The sequence below is a fragment of the Sturnira hondurensis genome, unplaced genomic scaffold, assembly GCF_014824575.4.
Source record: "Sturnira hondurensis isolate 20B ecotype Veracruz unplaced genomic scaffold, ASM1482457v3 Scaffold0024152, whole genome shotgun sequence".
NCBI classification, from domain to species: domain Eukaryota; kingdom Metazoa; phylum Chordata; class Mammalia; order Chiroptera; family Phyllostomidae; genus Sturnira; species Sturnira hondurensis.
The window spans coordinates 8,355,099-8,377,712 of NW_028096783.1; the positions used below are offsets into that span (position 1 = coordinate 8,355,099).

At 48.8% G+C, this 22,614-nt stretch overlaps 1 protein-coding gene across 2 annotated transcripts in view; it reads right to left on the bottom strand.

The window, feature by feature from the left end:
- The window catches only part of DCPS (decapping enzyme, scavenger), a 38,842-nt gene that overhangs the window by 15,298 nt on the left and 930 nt on the right, over positions 1–22,614 (bottom strand). For both annotated transcript variants that reach the window (XM_037038260.1, XM_037038259.1), the window contains exon 2: positions 21,844–22,012. In XM_037038260.1, the coding sequence (XP_036894155.1) occupies positions 21,844–22,012 (169 nt within the window). The remainder of the gene's footprint in view (positions 1–21,843; positions 22,013–22,614) is intronic.

Here is a 22,614-nt window from a genome sequence, read left to right on the forward strand (position 1 = left end):
CTAAAGAAGTTTCACCCTACTTCCTGGGAATCTCTGTATCGAACCCTGAAAGGGAGGCAGCAGCAGCAGGTGTTCCCTACTTCTCACTCACTCCCAGCACTGTCTGACAGCCTGGGGTCACAGGCCAGAGGTCAAGCACAACAAGAGGCAGGAGATGGCCTGAAATAGGACGAATGGCACTGTAGCAGCCCTGGCAGTGGCCTCTAGGAGAATCCCGAGCTGTCTGCAGTGCAGCTTGGTGGAGAAAACAGAGATTCTGGCAGCAATCAGCCTGGGTTCAAATCCTAACTCTGCACTCAGTAAGCTCTATAACCCTGGGCTGTCGTGAGAAGTCAGGAGCAGATGAGAAGCATTTGGAAAGTGCCTTACCCTCCCCAACGGGAAAGTACTCCTCCAATGCCAGTTCTCATTCCCAGGCTGGCCAGTGTTCCAGCTTCCTGGGCTGGGCCAAGGGGAGAGAAGCCGTGAACAATGGTGCTCCCTCGGTGTGGGGGAGATGGGTGGGACGAAGACAGAGCTCATGCTGGAGAACAGCCTAGCCCTCTTGGCAATGGACACATGGCCTGTGCTCACAGTCTGGGGCTCCCTGGCTGCTCGAGATCAGCATGCTGCTGGGCCCCCAAGCATGCCCCTGTCTGCCAAGGCTTGTCAAAAGACCGCCCCAGCCACCCAGGGTGCTGGGGAAGCAGGCACCTCCCCGGGCCAGCCCCTCCTGCCTTCCCCGCAGTGGGAGGGAAAAAATGAAAAGACATTTTCCAACTGCTCACTTCCTGCTGTCCTCCCTTTCCTGGAGGCAGAAACCTCACCGCTGTGCTCTCAGCCCTCTGTGCCCGTCCCTCCCGGGGGCCAACCTCCAGCAGACCACCACCGGAAGCCAGGATTCTCACATGCTGGGGTCAGGGGTGGGGCTGGCTGGGTTTCTTACTCCCCTGAGGGGCTGACTCCCTCACACACAGACTGTCTACAAAGGGTGTCCAACCTTTTGGCGTCTCTGGGACACAATGAAAGAAGAGTTGTCTTGGGCCACACATTAAATACACAAATACTAACAAACACTGATGTGCAAAAAAAAAAAAAAGGTTTTAAGTAAATTTATGATTTTGTGTTGGACCTCGTTCATCGCCAATCCTGGGCAGCATGCAGCCCTCGGGCCATGGGTGGGACGCCCCTGGCCAGCCCCCTATCAGTCAACACAGGCCTGTGTTACGGTGTCCGGACCTCTCCCCAAACTCATTTACCACCGTCCTCCCCCTTGGCATTCTGTTCCAGACAAACCAACCTGCCTATACTCCCACACGTCACCCCGAGCACGTGCCCATTCCTAGGCCTTGTGTCAGCTGTCCTCCTGCTGCGCAGGCCTCTCGCAGTGGTCCCGGCTGCTGCCTTGGATTAGTCAGGTCGCTAGAGGCCCAGAGCCAGCTCCTCACAGCCCTTGGGTGGCCCCAGCTGTGAAAGGGGACAGGCACCCCGACCCTTCCCTGTCCTCTTCCCTCACCACACCTGCCAAGAGAGTGCAACCTGATTGTCTGGTCCCCCCAATACCATGTACCTTCCAGGAGGATGAAAATTTTATTTTGTCCAACTTTAAAAAAGATTTTTAAAGAAATGTCTATTTTTAAAAAATCTTTTTAAAAAGATTTATTTATTTATTTATTTATTTATTTAGAGGGGAAGGGAAAGAGAAAGGGAAAGAAACATCAATGTGTGGTTGCCTCACTCGTGCCCCCAACTAGGGACCTGGTCTGCAACCCAGGCATGTGCCCAGACTGAGAATTGAACCGGCGACCCTTTGGTTAGCAGGCTGATGCTCAATCCACTGAGCCACACCAGCCAGGGCTAAATTTTTGAAATCACCTGAGCTGCAGCACCCGGAACAGCACTTGGCCTAGAGTAAGCACTTAACAAACACTGAACAGACGAGGCAATGAATCTGGCCTTTCAGACCTTAACCCCAAGGAAAGCATTTCAGTCCCAAATGGGATAAAACCTGTCGGATAATAATAGATGCAGGCTTCTCAAAGGCAGCCAAAAGCAAACTCCCGTGTCTGTCTAAATGCCAATCGAGGCATTTAGAACTTCACAAGGAGCTTGGGCAAGAGCCGATGATGCCCAATAAATGTCAAACCACTGGGTGGAAACACACTTAGAACAGAATACCCACACGCAGTCTCAACATATCTTCCCACAGATCACTTACTAAATACAAAGGGGAAACAGCAAATGATCAGAGCTCACTTCACTTCTGACGGGAAAACCGACACCATGTGCCTCATGACGGATGTGCCTAGTGTTCTGGCCAAAACCAACAACCTGAATCTAATCACAAGGAAATATCAGCAAACCCGAATCCAGGGACATTCTACAAACAAGCAGGTCTACAACTCTTCACAAGTGTCCAAAGCGAGGAGAGACAGCAATGGACTGAGGGGCAGTCCCAGATGGAAGGGCACTACAGACCACCCTGGACCTTGGCTGGGGCAGAGAGTTCTGCTTCTCAGAAGGCACTGCAACTATTGGTACAATGTAATAATGGTCTGTATGTTATATACTATTTGTACAGAAATGTCCTGAAATGTGTCATTCCACTCTGGTTCCCAGGAGACACTCACTGAAATGCTTAGCGACAAAGGTGATGCTGTTTGTCACTCACTCTTCCATAAGTAGTAATGGTGTGAAATTCTTACGGTACGAGTATGTAAAATGACAAAAAAGCAAATGTGGTGAAATGTTGACAACAGGTGAAGAGAGCATGGTTCTGGCATAAAAACAGACCCGTAGATCAGTGGAACAGAACGAAGAGCCCAGAAATGGGCCCACACCTACATGGTCACTTAACATTTGACAAAGGAGGAAAGAACATACAGTGAGACAAAGACAGTCTATTCAATAAGCTGTATTGGAAAAACCGTACAGATACATACAAAAAAAATGAAACTAGACCACTTTCTTATACAATACACAAAAATGAACAAAAAACGGATTAAAGGCCTAAATGTAAGACTTGAAACCACGATGCTCTGTGAAGAAAACAGGCAGCACAACCTCAGGCATTTCTCTTCACAGCGTTTTTTCTGATATATCTCCTTGGGCAAGGGAAGCAAAAGAAAAAATAAACAAATGGACTACATCAAACTAAAACGTTTTTGTACAGCAAAGGAAACCATCAACAAAATGAAAAGATAACTCACTGAATAGGAGAACATATTTGGCAATAATATATCTGAAAAGGGGTTAAATTCCAAAATTTAACAAAGAACTCATGCAACTCAACAGCAAGCAACCAACCCAATTTAAAAATGGGCAAAGGGCCTGAATAGACACTTCTCCAAAGAAGACATACAGATGTCCAAAAGACACATAAAAAGACGTTTAGTGTTGCTAATCACCTGAGAAATGCAAATTAAAACCACAACAAGATCCCTCCGCGCACCTGCCAAAATGGCTTCCGTAACTAAAACAATAAGCCCATGCTGGCGAAGGTGTGGAGAGGGGGGTCTGTGCACTCTCGGTGGGGATGCAGCCTGGGGCAGCCACTGTGGGGAGCAGCACTGAGGGTCCTCAAAACATTAGAAACAGAACTGCCTTATGACCCAGCGTTTCCATTTCTGGGAATATATCCAAAGAAACCTAAAATACTAATTCAAAAGAATATATGCACTGCATATATTCCTTACAATCAACTGCAGCATTCCTTACAATCAACAAGCTATGGAAGCAGCCCAAGTGCCCATCAACAGACCGTGAGATAAAGATGACGTGTGTGTACACAATGGGATGTTGCTCAGCCATAAGAAGGAATTTAATCTTGCTGATTGCAACAACGAGGATGGACCTAGAGGGTACTGCGCTAAGTGAAATATCACTAAGTCAGTCAGAGAAAGACAAATACCATACGATTTTGCTTATAAATAGAATCCGAAGAATAATGTAAATAAATGAAACAGAAACAGTATTGCAGATACAGAGAACAGACTTGACAGCTGCCAGAGGGGAGGGAGGTTAGGGGCTGGGTGAAAAAGATGAAGAAGGGATCGAGAAGTACTAATTGGTGGTTACAAAACAGTCACGGGGTGTTAAGTACAGTGTAGGTAACAGAGCCAATAACTCTATAATAACTATGTGTGCTGACGGGTGGGTACCAGAAATATCCGGCGGGGATGACACTTTGTAAAGTATGTGACTGTCTACCCACTATGCTGTACACCTGAAACTAACACAAAATAATATTGAACAGACACTGTAATTTAAAAAATCATTAAATAAATAAATCACTTTAATAAAAAATATATAAAACATTTTTTTAAACAACTCAATAAAAACCCAAATGAATGTTTTTTTTTATTAGGTAGTTCTTTGGACTATGCTTGCAACTTTTCTGTAGGGTTCAAAAAATTTTTTCAAAATAGTTAATAAAAAAGGTCCCAGTACCCCCTGGCCCCATACCACTCCCTGTACCAGAGGAGCTAGACGCTCGGTTCTGAGTGCTACAAAGAGGGGACCACCCCGTTCACGCCGCAAATCAATGTGAGGCAGCTCAGATGTCCTTGTTTCACTGTGGTGGTCTCCGTCCCATGGCTCCATCTGGCTCAGGGCTGGGGACGAGCCAGGGGACTAGGCTGCCAGCCCCAAAGGTCAGCAGGTGAGGCCTGGCCACCTGCCTGGTGCCCTCTCAGCCAATCCCTGGTTAGCAAACTGCCTTCGGGGAGCCACCTGCCCAGGGCGAGCAGTCCCGGGCACCTCCCCAGCCAGAAACTTCTCCCTGTGGCTAGAGAAGCAACATCCTTCTCTCCCTTCCTGCTGACATTCTTTTAAAAACAGCTTGGAACAATCTCAAACCCCTCAAACAATCTCATCCCTCAAAAATGTTCAAAATACAGTAGCCCCCCTTCTTCTCGGGGGATACACTCCCAAATCCCCAGTGGGTGCCTGAACCCACAGATAGAGTGAACTGTACATATGCTATGTCATTTTCCTGTATGTATTTGCCTAGAATGAAGTGTAATTTATGAATTAGGCACAGTAGGAGATTGGCGACAATAAAAACAATGACTATAAATGTTACTACTAATAATAAACCACACCAGTGTGGTCAGTCTCTCTCATAAGCTCTCATTATACTGTCTGTAGTATGGATTCACTGCACAAAGGGAAATGTGCATCCTGGGTGGGACAGAGCCAGAGGGCACGAGTTCGTCACGTTACAGGACTGCGTGCAATTTAAAACTTATGAAGTGTTTATTTCTGGAGTTTTCCATTTAATGTTTGACTGGGAGTAACTAAAGCGACGGAAAGGGAAACCGCAGGTAACGGGAAACACTGTACATTCAGAGGATTCCCTGACACTCGCTCCCTACCTGTCCTGAGTTTTCAAATTTTGCTTTTATTTTTTACTTCAAGGTGCATTCGCACATAGAGTCAAATGAAGCTTGTCTTTAAGTCTGCTGCTCCTCTCGGAGCACCACTTCCAACTCTTCTGCCCTTTTCTTTGGCTATGTACATACGGAGCTCTAAATGACAAATATTTTTATATCTTGTCCCTCCTTGACTCCTCAATTTTACTTATTAAACTCCCATTATAGAAGATAAGGATTTAGCTTTTTTACACCAGTTCTCCACCCAAAGCGCTCATGCACACTCAGACACACACAGTCTCTCTCTAACCTCTGTGTTGGCAACACCACGCTGCCGCACCCCGACTTGGGCAAGTCAGGCCTCAGGGCTGGCAGCGTTAAAGACAACGTAAATGCTGTTCACTACTGAGTAGTGTTCTATGACTGCTGTTCCTGCTCAGCCCAATTTTTGGTGTATGCAGTTATTTTTTGTTTGTTTGTTTTTCTAAGTTTACTTTTCTATAAACCTACCACTAATTCATTACCACATCTACATCCCTGGTTATTTATCTTTTTTAATTTTTAATGTATTTCTTTTTGGAGAGAGGGGAAGGAGGGAAGGAAGAGGGAGAGAAACATCAATGTGTGAGAGCAACATCCACTGGTCACCTCTCAAAAGCCCCCAAATGAGGACCCAGGCCACAGATGCAACCCAGGCATGTGCCCTAACCGGGAAACAAACTGGCGACCCCTTGGTTCACAGGCTGGCACTCAGTCCATTGGGCCATACCAGCCGGGGCTACTTACCTCCTCTTGATGTTAAAACTCATTAGGCACATGAGCAATGTGCCTTCCTGGCTTCTGGCTTGCTCCAGTAGGTGCCTGTGCCAAGCGGTGCCCTGTGAGCTCACGCACTATCATGGGACGCTCTCCACATCTCTCTTGTACTGGTTTCCTGCCACCTACCCTCTTCCTCCTCACATTTATGTCCTAGTTTTGCTAAAGCACTGGTTCTCAGTCTTCAGTGTGCTAGTCTGAGGGGCCTGAGAATCTGCATTTCCAACACATTCCCAAGCGCAGTTGCTGCCGCCAATCGAGGGACCAAACACCAAGAACCACAGCACGAAAGCACAAACTCAAGTTGCTTCCAGAGATACGGAGTGAGGGAGACTCATCTGGAGACTTGGAACAGCTGAGACTGTCTTCACTGTTGCACTGAATCAGGAGTCTGCCTAAAGAATACTGGGTCGGGGCAGTGAGGCTCAAATTCTGAAAGTGCTTCTCTGTGACCTTAGAGATGGCAAAGCTGCTGTCGAGAAGCCTGAGGTCATTCTAGACCCCCAGGCCTGTGTAGTGACTTTTTCTTTCTTGCTGTCCTCAAGTGCTGACGAATCTTGGCAGGGGGGTGGTGTGGCCGCGGGGGTGGGGGTGGGGGCGGAGTGTATTTTCATCCGCTGAGCTGGGTAATTATTGGGCCCTTTCAACCTCAAAAATCATGTTCTTCTATCCAGCGAAACTGTTCTATTTCTTTGGTCATTTCCTTCCCCACTTTCTCCTCCCAGTCTTTACGGAACACCTACTTGAATATTTAACATCTTTGGTTCATTTTTCAGTTTTCTGTTCTCTCCCACTTTCTGTCTTTATGCCTTCTTGCTCTAGTTTGAAGGAAGTTTTCTTCAACTTCATCTACCTTCCTACTGAAATGTTCGCTTCTGCTACATTTTTAATTTCTAGGAGTTTTTAAAAAAATTCCTTCCCGATAGTATCTTGTTCTGATGCATTAAGTGTATCATAATTCTCTGAGGCTAATGACAGTTTCTGAAAATTTCTCCTCCCTGCAGTTTGTTTCCTCCACGTTTTTCTTTCCCTTTTTTTCTTACCCTTTTCCAGTGGAGGCTTTACTCAAAGACTGGCTGTCCTCGCCCGCTGGCTCACACTGACAGGTAGGGCACCGAAGAGCTGGTGGGCAGCCCTGAGGGCACAGGTGAGTTCACCTGGAGCTTTATTTTAGGATGATCAGGCTATTCCTTTGCATGACAGAACCTCCGAGAATGTACGTCTTTTCTCTTGGGCTGTCATACGCACCACAGACCACTCTCCCGGTTTCATACAGGGAGACACAGAAGGCTGGCTGACAGTGTTCCAAGTGACGAGGAAGAGAAGCAGCTGGGGAGAGGGGAGCATGGGGTCATCTCAACATCCAATATCTGATGTTTTAAAATTTCACTGACTTGAGGCGGGGGGAGGGAGGGAGGGAAAAAGGGGAACAGAAACATCGATTCATTGTTCCACTTATTCATACATTCATTGGTTGCTTTGTGTATGTGCCCTGACCAGGTAACAAACCCTCAACCTTGACATATTGGTTGTGATCTTTTGGTTCATAGGCCTGTGCTCAATCCACTGAGCTACACCAGCCAGGGTAACCTTGACATATTGGGATGCTCTAACCAACTGAGCTACCCAGCTAGGGTCTCAACATTCAGTATCTCACTTCCACTTAACCATCCGACACTTCAGGACCAGGATTCCACCTCAATTGCACCTAGAATCCCTGGACCCTCTGTTCTAACCTGTCAAGAGCCTGATGTCCAGGAGGAGCACCTGAGAAGTAGCAGGGAGCTCAGCGAATGCTGCCCAGATCTGCCCTCTGCCAGCTCAGGTCTCGGTCTCTCAGAGCTGCTAGCTCCGTTACTCCTTCCCCTTTCGCTTTCTAGATTTGTCTCCTCTCTCTCCCTCTAGTGTTTATGGATTAATTTATTTAAGGTAATTCCTTTAATGTCATTTTTAGTGAGGGCTTTAAAGGAAACAGTGGACGTTCAAACTGCGCCTTTTAACGGGAAGCACATACCCCGTCCTCCTGTTTTTCTCATGATGCTTTATAGTTCTTCCTGTTTACGGCCACTTGACCTATTTGTTATTCATGGTCCATCTCCTCCAGCTGAACGTGAAAAAGCTGAGAGCAGGGACTTTGTTTCGTCCACTGTGTGTGCAGTACCTGAAACAGCCCCCGACACATGAGGCTCTCACAATGCAATCTACAGAATGGAGTACACACAGTGCCACTTTATTTTTAAGAATGGGTGCCCGCCCAGCTGCACACACATAAGCACCTAGAAAAAAACCAGAAAACCAGGATACATTCTGAGATGTTGAGAGTTCTCTCTGGGCAGTAGAACTGGGGTTATGTGCTATAATTTTCATTAGTTTGGGGGGGGCTATTTATTATATTTCCAAAAACAAATATGTATCACTTAAGTAACAAACATATTATAAACAGAAAAAGAAGCCACCCCTTAAAACTGAGCTGCAGAGATTAAGTAATCTGCCCAAGGCCACAGCAGTAGAGCTGAGATTGGAGACCAAGCAGGCTGACTCCTCCATGCAATTGTTTTCTCGTTGCCACAGGGCCACCTTCCTTCAGGCCTTTTCCTGGGACATCTATGTTGCAACCATGTTCTCCAAAAAGCAGCCCTCTCAGACTCAAGAAACATGATGAGTCGCGGTTCTCTTGGAGACACATAAACCATTGTCAGCAAAACCAAAGGGTGTGATGAGGTGCCAGAGTGGCTGGGGCCGCAGACTGGAAGGTGGGGGAGGACATCGGAGGACGCAGATTCCAACAGCAGTAATGCCCCAGTGCTCACTGCCAGGCCTCCTGGGAAGTGTGGGATGGGGAGGCCACTCCATCTGCAACAGAGGGCTGTCTGAGGAGTGGCGTCCCCAGGGTACACTGGCACCAGGAGCTGGACTAGAACAGGCTCTGGGGGGAGCATGGAGGGACTAAAGGCGGCCTTGTTCACAACAGGGAACAATGGCTGTTTTGGCTGACGTGTGTGGTCCCAAGCCTCACACCCCACCAAACATGCCGGTGCTGGATGATGAGAAAGGAGGCCTGGGGCCTTGTGCTGGTGTGGTGGCCTCTGTGGGGCTTGGGGCTGCAGCTCTTAATCTATAAGGATGTCTGGCAGCGGGAATGGCCACACAATGCATCTGGACGAACAGTTGCCTTGCACACACAGGTTCCCTTCTCTGCAGCTCAGCTGAGCAGGCTGATACGCCCCTGCTAGGGCAGCTCTGTCCTGCCCATCAACCCCCACAGGGTCTCCCAAAAGGCTTTCTCCAATCGGTAGAACCACCCCCGCCCCCACTCAGACACAAAAGCGCAACTGCTTTCAGAGGTGGGAGGCAGGGCTAAGTAGGGAAAAGAGCAGCTGCCTCCTTCGCTCTCTGCCAAAGCCAGCTTAGCCAAATCCCCAGGAAAATGCTGTTGCACATGAAACATGAAAATGCAAACCACAGACAGTCTGCTCTCCTTCCCATACACATGTTCAAACAAGACTGCTTTCCAGCCCTCGCTGATGGCTTCCACATGATGAGGTCATTTCCACAGCTCTGTCTGTGGCTTTTGCTCTCTACTATGATGAGCCAGTTTCAACTTATTTGACCCAGATGTGCAGGCCCAGAAAAGCAGGGCAGAAGCAACAACAAACACAATGTGAGCATGAAGCCCATCCCCACCTCCCCTCCACAAGAGCCAAGCAGAGCCCCCAGGTGACAGGCTAGATGGCCCAGGCTGACAAAGCACCCCATCAAAGAACTCCCGTGGGGGGGCTACAAGGGAGGGGCTGCTGGGGGTCTCCAGGGACTGCTTGTCCTTCCCCGCTTTGGGGCTCTCCCCTGGCCAGGTGACACTTTGCCCTGGCATCCGCTGACCAGAAAACAGGCCAGAGGTTGGAGAGGAGGTAGCCACACTCAAGTGGAAGGCTGGAGAGGAGTGCTCTGTGCCCCCCTTGGCAGGGTGCTGGGTGAAGTCAAGGCCTAAGGAGAATAGGACTGAGGGGTGTGGTCAGGATCCTACTGGAAGCTTCAACTGCTCTCAGCAAACCTCAAACCACTAATTCTCAGTCTCAGGGAAAGCACAGAGATGCTCTCAGAGCTGGAGAACAGGAGCATGCTGGTTCTAGCAATACCCTGGATCAGATGGACTCCTTTCCCCCACTCTCCTCAGTTCTCCGAGGTCCAGGAGTGAGAACAGGGGTGTGACAGGGCCTGGCAGCCCTCAGGTGCATCTGGTGACTCCGCATGCAGCCCAGGAGATGGCTGGGGTGAGGGTAGGGGGTGGCCTTCTGTTGCTCCATGCAGAAGATGGTCCTTCAGGAACAGGAAATGCTCCTGCAGGGAGCCTGGAGGGCTTCCTGTACTACGCAGGTCCCACTTTAACAGAAGGCTCACGGGCTGGTATCTAATGAGATAATGGAGCCGTTGACTGCAAGAACCCCACTTCCCCACATGCAGGAAGCAATTATTCCGGGCTTGAGCAGAGCAGACTAAAAGAGCTGTTAGAGTGAGCGCTCAGGCCTCTCACAACTTCTCATGTAAAGGCATCTCCTTCATTCACTCTAAGAGGTGCACGCACACCAGTCTCGGTGCCACATCAGTGAAACGGCCACATGTGTGCAGTGGGAAGGGGGCACAGCATACCCCCCCGACGGGGCAAAGCCCCAGACTGCCGGAATGCTAGGTCCTTGCTCCCTGAGAAGTATGGCTCCAGAGTGGGCATTCAGGCTGCCACAGGCTGGCCACCACAGCCAGGGCCAAGCAATGAAATGGAACTGGCTATCCTGTGGGTAATCTGCCTTTGCCCACTGGTTCTGAGTGAGCTGACTTTTCCGCTGACTTGAGCCTTAACACTGCCACAGAGTCTTGGGACCTTGCCCCATCTCTGTGCATGGGAGGCAGGGAGGAAGGGAACTCTAGTATGAGGTGGTGGCACAATGCAACAACTCAGGATTTTCTACTTCTAAATAGGCTCTGAACGCAATGGCATCTCCTGGCCTCGTGGAAGCCATGAGTCTAAATGGGGAACCAAACAGAGGGCCTCTGGCAAAGGTGGCAAGGAGGCAGCAGCACTCAAGGCCTCTGAGCTGAGGGAACAGCATAAGGAGGGTGGGGGCCAATCAGGGAGCCAGAGAAAGGCGGAGCCCAGATTCTAGCTGAGAATCTCACTCAGGTGGGCTGTACAACTTCTATTCGTTCGCATCCCGCTGTCCTTCCAAGCCTGGAGGGAGCCTGGACTCCTGGCATCAGGGGCTCTGAAGCACCCGGGGAAAGAAGACAGAGAACTGCCATCTTTAGGTGGCATCGACTGGTGAAACCAAAGCAGTACAGAGAGACCCCTGTGGGCTCTCTCACCTCCTCCCTGTCCCAGGAATAAAGCCCAGCTGATGCTAGATGCCTGCTCTACAGCTCCGTCCACACCGCTGCCCTCACTGGGCACACCCCCTCCACCGCCCACCTTCCCATCACCCAGTCCAGCCCACCACAGGAGGCCACTGTGTCTCCAGGAGTGGGACCAGTCACCTCGGCACTCTGACCCACCAGCCCCAGTGCGCGCCCTTCAGTGGCCAAATGCTCTACATTAGCACAGCACATGTGTGTCTCCATGGGTGGGTGCCAATCACCAGACTCGGGTGTCCACGAGTCTTGGGCATATGCAGTGTTTGAGGAACTAATGGGCCCTGAACGATGAGGGTCATCTGGGCTGTGAGGTAAGGAAGCCGCTGGGGGAGGACCTAATCCAGGCCAATCTTTCAATCTGCTTCTTTTGTTCCTTTGGTGAGGAGGGTAGCATCCTAAAAATTACCTAAGTGTCACATGAATACATTCTTAAATAATTCCAACACTTTTCATTGAGGTAAATACAGGTCATAGCTGGGTGTTCATTATTTTAGTCTTTTCTTAAATGAGTTTGTATAAGTATGAATGTATCTACATAAAAGCCTTTTTTTTTTCACAACTGGGATAATCCTCTTTGGGTTACCTGTGACCTCAGAGCTCTCCCATGAGACCACACAAATCTCCTTCCCCCTTGCAACAATCAAGAAGCAGCCCACCCTATGCGTGCTCCATGCCTTGTTACCGGCCCCACCCCTGCTGCCAACAGGGGTCACTGAGATTGTTTTTTCTTTGCCTCTCACAAATGGTGCTGCAATGAATGTTCTTGCACCACTTTGTGCAGCTGTGTGAGCAACTGTCTCAATCAGACACTCGGAAGTAGAAAGGCTTCCACGTATCTGAGGGACACAAGTTTTACGTCCTCATAGCTCTGGCCAAGTCCAATGTACGCCCCACCCACTGTGCATGAGCACCTGGGAGAAGCCGAGGTGTCTGCCCATCTCAGCTCACCAACACCAGCCATATCTGTGGGCGCCCTCAAAGGAGTAACTTCTCCATGGTCTAAGCTACCTACATCTACAGAGACCCCACACAGCACAGCTCGATATACACAGAAGGCCGCCAACTCACGCCTGCTTAATGGTGGTGCTCAGATCGTTTCCAGACCCCAGTGCAAGAGCAGTAATGAAATACAAAAGGGAACCCGCCCACCACAGGGAAGGGATGAGAATGGGGAGGCAGAGAGAATGAGGCTGCAATGCACTTCCCAAAGTCAGGAAGTGGAAGGCAGCATGTGAACAGAGGGTGAGCAGAGGGTGAGCAGAGGGTGAACAGAGGCAGTGACCTGAAGGAAGCTGCAGCCCAGAGCATGTGAGGGGCTTTGTTGAAGCAATGTCCAGCCAGGGGAACCCAGCAGAGGCTGTGGGCTCCAAATAAGCAAGTACAGAGGGCAGGAAAGGAAGAGCTAGTTCACTGGACTTATCAGACTGGTTCTTCTAAATAAAAATGAGCAAACACTCACCAGACACTCAAGAAAAACCAGCAGCCTGAACAAGAATGACCAAAATAAACAACCAAAACCAGAGCCCAAAGGAAATGAGATCACGTAAGGGTCAGGAGATAATTTTTAAAACAATTCTAATCAGCGTGTTAGAGAAAGTAAACCTAATTTGGCCCCTGCAAAGCAAGAGCAAGATGCTTTGAAAAGGTAACAATCAACAAACCAGAGGGAAGAAAATTAAAACTATAATTGCCAAATTAAAGCCTTCACTACAGGGCCTCGAAGACAGAGTTAAGACAATCCACCAGTCTCTAGGAAGAAAAGACACAGATGGAAAAAGTGGGAACGGAAGCACACATCATCAACCTAGGAAGTCTAACAACTAACAGGGTCTCCAGGAGGAGAAAATAAGGAGATTATTTCAAAAAACAGAAAAAATGTAGAGTGGAAGAATGATAAAGACTTTAAATTAAAAGGGTCCAAAAATGACCAGCAAAAGGAAAAGAAAAAAAAAGTCCAACCTACACACCTGACAAAATTTCAGTACACCCAAGAGAATATACTGTAAGTTTTTAGAAAAGGAAACTAACAAAGCAATAAAACCAAAAACAAAACCAAGTTAGCTATACAGAAATGAGAATCAAATTGGCATCAGATATCTTATTCGCCATAATGAATGCCTGCAGTCAGCAATCATTGTCTTGAATGTTTTGAAGGAAAATAAAATTGGTGACAGGAAAGCTGGTGGGAAGGAAAGGCCACGAGATTCTCACCCGACATGGTGATAAAGCCTAAAGTAGATCTCAGTATAGGTAGGACTCCAAAGGCAACTTTGTAGAATTCTAAAAATAACAATATAAATGCCAAAAACTGGGAGGAGCAGGGACAAAGGATGAGAGGGCAGAGGACAGAGGGCAGACCTAGCAGACACCTCGGTTTGGTTCCAGGTCACAATAAGGTGAGTCGCAGAAGTTTCAGTTTTCCGGTACATATGGAAGTGATGTTTACACTATACTATAGTCGGTTAAGTGTACAATAGCATTATGTCTTAAAAACAAGGTACCCACTATAATTAAAAATACTTTATTGCTAAAACATGCTAACCATCACCTGAGTCTTTGTCAAGTTGTGATCTTTTTTGCTGGTGGAAGGTCTTAGCTTCAATTTGCAAAAGTTTTTAAATAAAATGAGATAAAAAGAAGCTAAACTTTACAACTCCCACTGTGGGGATCTGATAGTGTCAGAATCTGATACATTAAGAAACAGCTGCAGGAGCTGGATAGCAAGCAGGGTGGGGAAGAGCGCCCCGGAGCCTGCTCCTGCCCTCGTGAACCCTCTGGGGCTACCTGATTACTGGACTGGGTGACAGTGTGACTCTGATAAAGGCTCTAGCCAGAGACTCCTATTCAGTCCAGATCCTGTTTTCGAGAAAGNTCAATTTGCAAAAGTTTTTAAATAAAATGAGATAAAAAGAAGCTAAACTTTACAACTCCCACTGTGGGGATCTGATAGTGTCAGAATCTGATACATTAAGAAACAGCTGCAGGAGCTGGATAGCAAGCAGGGTGGGGAAGAGCGCGCCGGAGCCTGCTCCTGCCCTCGTGAACCCTCTGGGGCTACCTGATTACTGGACTGGGTAACAGTGTGACTCTGATAAAGGCTCTAGCCAGAGACTCCTATTCAGTCCAGATCCTGTTTTCGAGAAAGCTCCTTGGCAATTCTGATGAGTAGTTCTAGGGAGGAGCCACAAAGAACCTCCAGGTTCCACTCAAACCTGAGGCACCATAATCTTGGAGGACACAGGAGCCCCCGAAGGCAGGCCAGCCAGATGCTGGGTTCCTCACTCGTCTTTCAGAGGAATGGAGTCTCCGCCATCCCGTGACTGGCCCTGGTGTCCCACACTGGCCACACCTGGGCAGTGTCTCACGCTAGATGATGATGGTGCTCTTCAACACTCACTTGGGCAGTGGACTGTTTGGTGAGATTTTCCCTGTTGGTCACTGTTCAGAGAACTCTTGTCCTTTGGCTCAGCTGCCATGGGAGGGACACACACAGGGCTGAGGTAAGAGGCCCGTGCCAGTCTGTACTGGAGCCGGGCCCACAGAGCCTGGCACCCAGACTTCCATCCGGTTGCTGGAGGACCTCCCACACTGCCCGCCTCGCCAGGGCTGGCACCAGCCTGGAGTGCACTCCAGCAGGCACAGCTCCATCGCCCCCAGAGAGACCAGGGTCAGGCCCCAGCACTCCGCTGCCGCAGAGGAAAGGCAGCAGCGCAGCAGCAGAAGCCTCCTGGTGCCCAAAATGCAGAGGGAGTAGGGCCTGAATCAAACATGTCGCGTTCAACAGCAGTGACTAGAAACTGAACTGGAGAACAAGTCCTCACTCTAAACTCAGAGGCCCAGTTTCACCTTTGCAAATAGCCCAGGGAGGAAATCCCTGCCTGTAGCTAAAAGCATGAGTACCTCTCTGCACCCAAAGGTGACGGGATTCCCAGGATCCCCCCACTCCCTGCCCTGGCCTCACTCAAACAAACGCCTTCTCCTCCTCTGAACCCGAGATTCCACACCCCTGCTCTACAATGGGAAAACAATTGGCCTTTTCAGCCAGTCTGGGTTTCTGAGTCACACTCCTCTTCCTAGTATCTGCCCCCTTCTTCCCGGGTAAGAAGGAACAGAGATCTCAATCAAAGGGCTCTATTGACAGGCCAGAGGCATGACAGCATGAGAGCCACAGCAAGAGGAGGTGATCCAGGCTCTGCCCTGCCCGCGAGCCAGGAGCAGCACTCAGGGGCCATCCATCTGGCCCACCCAGCCCTCAATTCTGCTGCAGGGCCACAGGGGGAAGTGAAGAAACCTGCCCATGGTCGGGGCCTGGAGATTTTCTGTTGTGTTGCATATATCGTTCCACTTAAGGCTCCCCTAATTTGAAAGGGTAAACGGTAGTAGAAAATGACTAACAGTGACTACACACCACATGCCAGCAGCTGTGCTAAGTGCTTTATGTACCTTCTATATGGGTCATAACTCATGACAGTGGTAACAAAATTAATTTAGAAGGTTAAGACCAGCATTTAAATGAAAAAAAAAAGGAAACACACAAGACTGGAATTTAGAAAACTAGAGAGTATAACACAAAGTAAGGGCAGAACTGTTTTGCACGCCTTTTGTTCCCTTGGATCTCTGTGGATTTATTCACAGGTATGGGTCACAGTGTAAAATGCATTTCTCACTGCGGGCAGAGGCTAATAAATCATGTTCTTTCTTTTTTCTTTTTTAAAGATTTTCTTTATTTTATTTTTAGACAGAGGGAAAGGGAGAGAGAAAAATATCAGTGTGTGGTTGCCTCTTATGTATCCCTCATTGAGGACCTGGCCCACAACCCAGACATGTGCCCTGACTGGGAATTGAACTGGTGACCCTGTGGATCGCAGGCCAGCAAACTCAGTCCACTGAGCCACACCAGCCAGGGCAAATTGTATTTTTTCTTGTTTATGCTGTAACCATCCTGAGATTTGTTCAGTTGCCAACTGAATCTACTACTTACTGCCCCTAATTCATCTGTGCCACTCACCACAGCCACCAACTGCCCCTCCAAGCTCCCAACACAAAGGCCTCCTTTCTATTTCTCTTTCCACCCCCAGGACATGCGCAATTCCCTAACCCTCACCCCTCCTCTCCATATCTTTGCTCAGCTGGTTCCTTTCCATCCTTCAGGTCTTGGTTTGGGTGCCACCCACAGAGGGCCCTCCTGGACATCCAGCCCAGGCAGCCCTCTCCTGGTCCTGGCCCCGGAGACCTGTTTCCTGACGGGCAGACTGCCTCTCCACCAGGACTCCAAAGACAGTGATGCTATCTGAAGTCCAGCCATTACACATAGCATCTAGCACAGCACCTGGCACATGGCACACCCTTCATCTTTGTTCAATGAACACAGAAACTTCCCAACTCCTCACAGCTAGTAAACGGCAAAGCCGCGATTCCAGCCCCGCTGTCTCTGACCCAAGGCTTGCGCGTAACCTCTGCATGACAGTAAAACTCAAACAGCACACTGCTCTCAGGTCACACCACTGGTAAGTGCTAGTGCTGGGACAGGACCCACACGTGTCTAACACTGATGCCCACACTCCATTATGTCAGTAGAGTGGGGAGTAGCTGCTCAGGGTTAAGAGGGGATAAATGAGGGGATAAATCGGGGTGAGATCTGGAGGGGATAAATGAGAAGACTGCAAAACCTCAGGCTAGAAGAAGAAATTTGCCAGTGACCAGAGAAATACCAGAAGAAACAGAAAAGTGACCAGTTCAGAAATGGGGGATTGGAAGGAGCTTCCCCAGGGCAGTATTCTAGGAAGGTCTGGAGAAACTGCTGGAGAAAGCAAAAAAAAATCAAGGGACAACTGTGCAGGGAGCTCAGAGGGCTGAGGCTGCAGGAACCACACTTCAAGGTCCCTCCTGACCTGTTAAGTGTTGGCGCCTCTGGGAAGGAGATGGGAGAGGCTGGACGGAAAGGCTCTGGCACTGAGGTCAGAGCCGGCTACAGCAATACTTTGGCAATGCTGCCACCTGGAGGCTGTGGGATGCTTGGCCCACAAAAACAAGTACAGATGGTCAGCTTGTGGCTTTATGTTTCCGCAGCCATTTATTGAGTACCTAATATGGGTCCGCTGCTGGGGACCGGAAGTGGGTCCGACACGCTCCAACTTTAAGTGACCTCTGACCCCTACATCCAGGCACTGACCAAACCCTGTTGACTTTACTTTCCCTTTTCATGACAGCAGGACTGTGAGGACATAGTGTCTTCTCTGTCTCTGAAGCTCCAGTACCCGGCAGAGGGCCCAGTACATCAGAAAAACAACACGGCTACTATTCAGTAAGTACTAAGTACTCTGCAACACGCGTGCACACCCGAGTCTCACATTTCTGCCTATGCAGCACTTGTGGGACTTCTGCATGGAGATGTCCAATAGATGCTCATTATAACGTGACCCTGGAGTTCCTGGAAAGGTCAGGACAGAGAAGCAAACATGGGTATCACTTGTACACAGACGTGTTTAAAGACCAGTTAGTGTGTGTGAGTCGCCTGGGGATTTTGCTAAAATGCAGAGTCTGAGCCTGAGACTGCATGTCTAACCAGCTCCCGGGTGCCAGCAATACCACTGGGCCACAGACCACACCTCTGAGTGGGGCAAGTCTGACGAGGAGTTGACAAACTGGCCAGAAGGTTGAATCTGGCCCAGCTAAGAGTGACATTTTCATTTTTAAAGGTGTTGTTTAAAAAAAGAAAGCATGTGCCTTGGTTGGGCAGCTCAGTTGGTCAGGGTGTTGACCAAATATGCCAAGGTTGCGGGTTCAATCCCTGGTCAGGGCACATACAAGGAGCAACCGATGAATGCAGAAATAAGTGAAAACAACAAATCGATGTTTCTATCTCTCCCAAAATCAATTTAAGAAAAGAAAGAGAAAAGGAGGAATATGTAACAGAGACCATTTGTGGCTGATAAAGCTTGAAATATTTACCCTCTGGTCCTTTCCACAAACCATTTGCCGGACCCTGACTAGAAGGTCATCCAGGGGCAGGGTGCATAGCCACACAAGATGATAGAGAGGAGCACAGAGCTCTGAAGCACACTTTATGACTACCAAATCACCACGCCTCACGTGGGCAGGGAAAATAAAAGTATAATGCACTGCGTGCATGCTAATGCTCATGCGAAGGCCGCTCTGGAAAAGATGAGCTAGCATCCAAGGCACCCAGGTGGGAGTGGGCTGTACTAGGGGAAAGGCAGAGGGATCCTGGGCTCTGAATGGGGACTGGCCCTGGGGTGAACTGACATCTGATGACTCCTTCAGTACTTATTTTGCAGTGGTTGCGGAAGAGGGGTGGGGATGGGGGGCCAACAAAAAGAAAGACAAGGAGAGGCCAGTATTACTTGTGTGCAGTAATCATACAAGTTCTGGAAAAATAAGGAAAGGCTGTGAATTCTACAGAGTTGCTCTATGGAGAACCTTAATTTTGGCTGAGGGTGGGGTGGGTGGGCAGAGGGATGCCAGGAGGGAGGCAACAAGCGGGGTGGCGGCAGAATAAAAGCCCTAGGGCCTGTGGTCAGGGGCTGTCCCAGTGCTGTTTGGCCACAGCGCCTTCTGTCACGCTCCTGCACTCCGTGTTGAAGAACACATTTGTTTAAATGTCAGTGCCAGGGAAAGTAAATACAGCTGTCCATTTCTGTCAATCTGAACCAATCAAGCTGGCTCTCTTCCAGCAGAGAACCAGGCTGCCTTAGAAAGTTCTGCTTGTCTCACACATATTTCCAAAGGACAACAATAGCCCTTTCTTGGGGTGTGGGAAGGACTGAGTCTGTCAGAAAGTCTGTCTGATTCTGTGGCAGGATATCCGTAGAGCCAAACTGTTCTGGAAAGACAGAAGGCAAATAAAGAGACAGAAGGACAGGTACTGCAAAGCAGACCCCAGATTTTCTTGCTTGAAAGGAGCCTTCAAGGCCGGCCAGTCCCCCCACAGCGCCCCCAAAGCTGCCTACTAAATCTAACCCTCTAAAAGGGAAAGCTCACATCATGCCTGGCTTTTAGCATGGAACCTTCTTCTTCTTCCCCTTTTTAATATGCTAAAGAAAACTTGCAAGCAAAAATAAATCTCTGACTTTGAACCCCTGAGTTCCCGCCCATCTCAAGCCCATCCCCCTCAAGCACACTCATGGTCTCCCCACTGGAAAGTGAGTTCCCTCAGGGAGGCAGATGATCTTTGCAGCACCCAGCACCGGCTCACTTCACAGCAGTGTGGGGAGCAAGTCCTCATCTACGAGAAGACCTCGGTGATTCTGCTGCCTGCTGGCTGTGTGACGGCGGCCAAGTCACTCAGCCTTTCAAAACCCAGTTCCCTCGCCTGGAAAGTCTTAGCATAACACTATTTTGAAGACAAAATACATAATACATGTAAAACACTTAGCATGGTGGCTAGCACAACAGTAAGGATTCAGTAAGTGTTGACAATCGTTTACTATTCAGTTAGTAGGTGACCCTGTTCTCTCCCATGAATCACGTTGAAACACACTACACCAGAGGTGCCACGGCTCCTCACTCAGTCCCAGGCAGGTGCAGCGCTGTTCGTGCAGCCCCATCCCTCCCATCCCGACAGGACCGGTGCCCAGCCCTTTGCTGGAGCAGTACATTCTGAGGGTCCCTAGCGAACTAAGGGAACCCTCCACCGTATCTGGGCCCCAGTGCGACAGCCCCACACCCACCTTATCCACAACCACCAACAGGGCCAGAGGTCTGTCCCCCAGGACCTGTGGGAGGACCTTACCCACCCATCGGGGGTACCCCTACCAAGGGTACCCACAGTATGCCTGGCAGGGCGAATCTCAGGAGCCTCCTAAAACCAGTGTATGCACTGGAAAGGGAAAGGAGGAAGGACAACAGCAGGTATCAGGTGGCCTTGGTGGCATGCTGGGCTGGCCTCTGCTGCTGCTGCTGCCTCCTGGACAACCTGGGCTGAGGAGCCACGATCCAAGTGCTCCTGCAGGCGCGCTGCCTCCTGTCGCTGGAACAAACGACTAGTGCCACACAATTTCCATTTCCTCTTTCTTTGAAAAGTGCCTAACCTATGGACTTTAAATTTTAGCACCTGTGATGCATGTGAAATGATATCTCACGATTCCGATGTGCCTACTCTCATTACTAGGGACCTTGAACATAAAAATGTACAATTTTGGTGATTTGTTTTTACCAGTTTTTTGAATTGCTTTGATATATTTTAGCCCATTTTTTGTTTGTCTTGTTTTTACTCACTTGTAGGGAACTTTAAGGTATTCTATATGCTAATATTTGTCACTTTTATAGGTTGGCAAATATCTTCTCCCTAGCTGTCTCTTAACCTTTCTTACAGAATATTTTCTAGTACGGGGGTTTCTAATGTCATGTTTACCAGTCTTCCCCTCAGGCTTTGTGAGTTTTGGTCCTTGAGAAATAGTTTTCCAACCTAAGGTCATAAAGATAAGCCTAATTTTCCTCTGAAATTTTTTTCACATGGAATCTTTGGTTCACATAAATTTACTCTGGATCATGGTACAGGATAAGGTTCTGGTTTTCTTTTTCCATCTCGATACCTCCAACACCATGCATTGATTAGGTTGCCCCTTACCCTCTGATTTGAAAACAGGTTCATCATACACCAAGCTCCCATACACGACCAGGCTAGAAACAGAAGTCTGGTGTGCTGAGCATCTTCCTCAGCCCCAGGATGTGCCCATTTTTCTTCCACAGAATTTCTTGGCTCCTCTTGGCCTTTCACTCTTTAATCTAGATTTTAGGATGAGTGTGTCAGTTTCTATGGAAAACCACCATGTTTGGCTTTAACAGGGGTGCCACGTAATTTACAGAGTAACTGGGGAAAGAGCTGACATATTTATAGAATTGTCTTCCTATTGTGGCATGGTACCTCTCCACTTATTTGTCTTCTTTTATATCCTTCAATAAAACCACATAATTTTTTTTTCAAAAGAAAATACTACACCAGAGCAGGGTTTCTCAACCTCGGCACTACTGACATCTCTTGTTGTGGGGACCTGTCCTGTGTTTTAGCAGGACATTCCTGATCTCTACCCTTCAAGGGCCAGCAGGAACCCCACCTCCCCCATTCTGACAGCCAAAAATTGTCTTCTGAGATTGCCAAATGTCTCCCAGAAGCACAAAATCCCCTCTACCTTCCTTTGAGAACTACTGCACTAGAACACGCGAATCAGTTATGGAGAGCAGCCACTCCCTCCCTGATTTCCCACCATGCCAACCTTCCCACATGCAGCCACCTGGGCCACCACTAGCTCACCACTCAGCTGCCTTGGAGGAAACATGTGGTAGGTGCTGTAAATATCATTGGAGAACTGCAACTGGAGCTCAGGGCTGCCCATCAGGAGCTGGGCCACCTGATCCACCTGAAATGGAGTCTTCTCCAGGATCACGATGGCATCCTCTCCATCCCCAGAGGCCTCATTCACCTGTAGGCAGAGACACAGGTGAGGCCTGGAGAACAAACTCCCCATGGCCTTGGGATTCCCAACCTTTGGGATCTCCTTCCCTGTAGTTTCCTTCTGGGCAAGTCTAACCAATGGCACCCATGTTCCTCCTCCCAGAGGAGAAATCATTACCCTTGTGGCAGTGCTCACACCTTTCTTCTAAAAGATGCAAAGCCTCTCAGCTGTCTTCATTTTTAAGCTCAGAAGGCCTCTGTTAAATTCGCCACATTTCACAGATGAAGATATGGAGGTCTAGAGAGATTAAGTGATTTGCCCAAGATCACCGTGGACAGTCAATATTGAAAATGAAACCAGAATCCGGGCATCCCAACTAACTCCAACCTCGATCAGCTTCATGGCTAAACTCAGGCAGGTGCTGCAGACTAGAGACAGATGGGGCTGAGAAAACCAGACAGAACCTTGTTTAATTTAAAGCAAGAGACACGGAGAAAAGTGTGGTCCCCCGATCCTACCAAAATGAGGGCTCCTGCTAGGAGTTCTGGGGAACCCTAAGACCTGCCCTTGGCTAGGCCTCCTCATCAATTTCAGGATGATCTCCAGTCTCTCCCAATCCCTACTAGAGA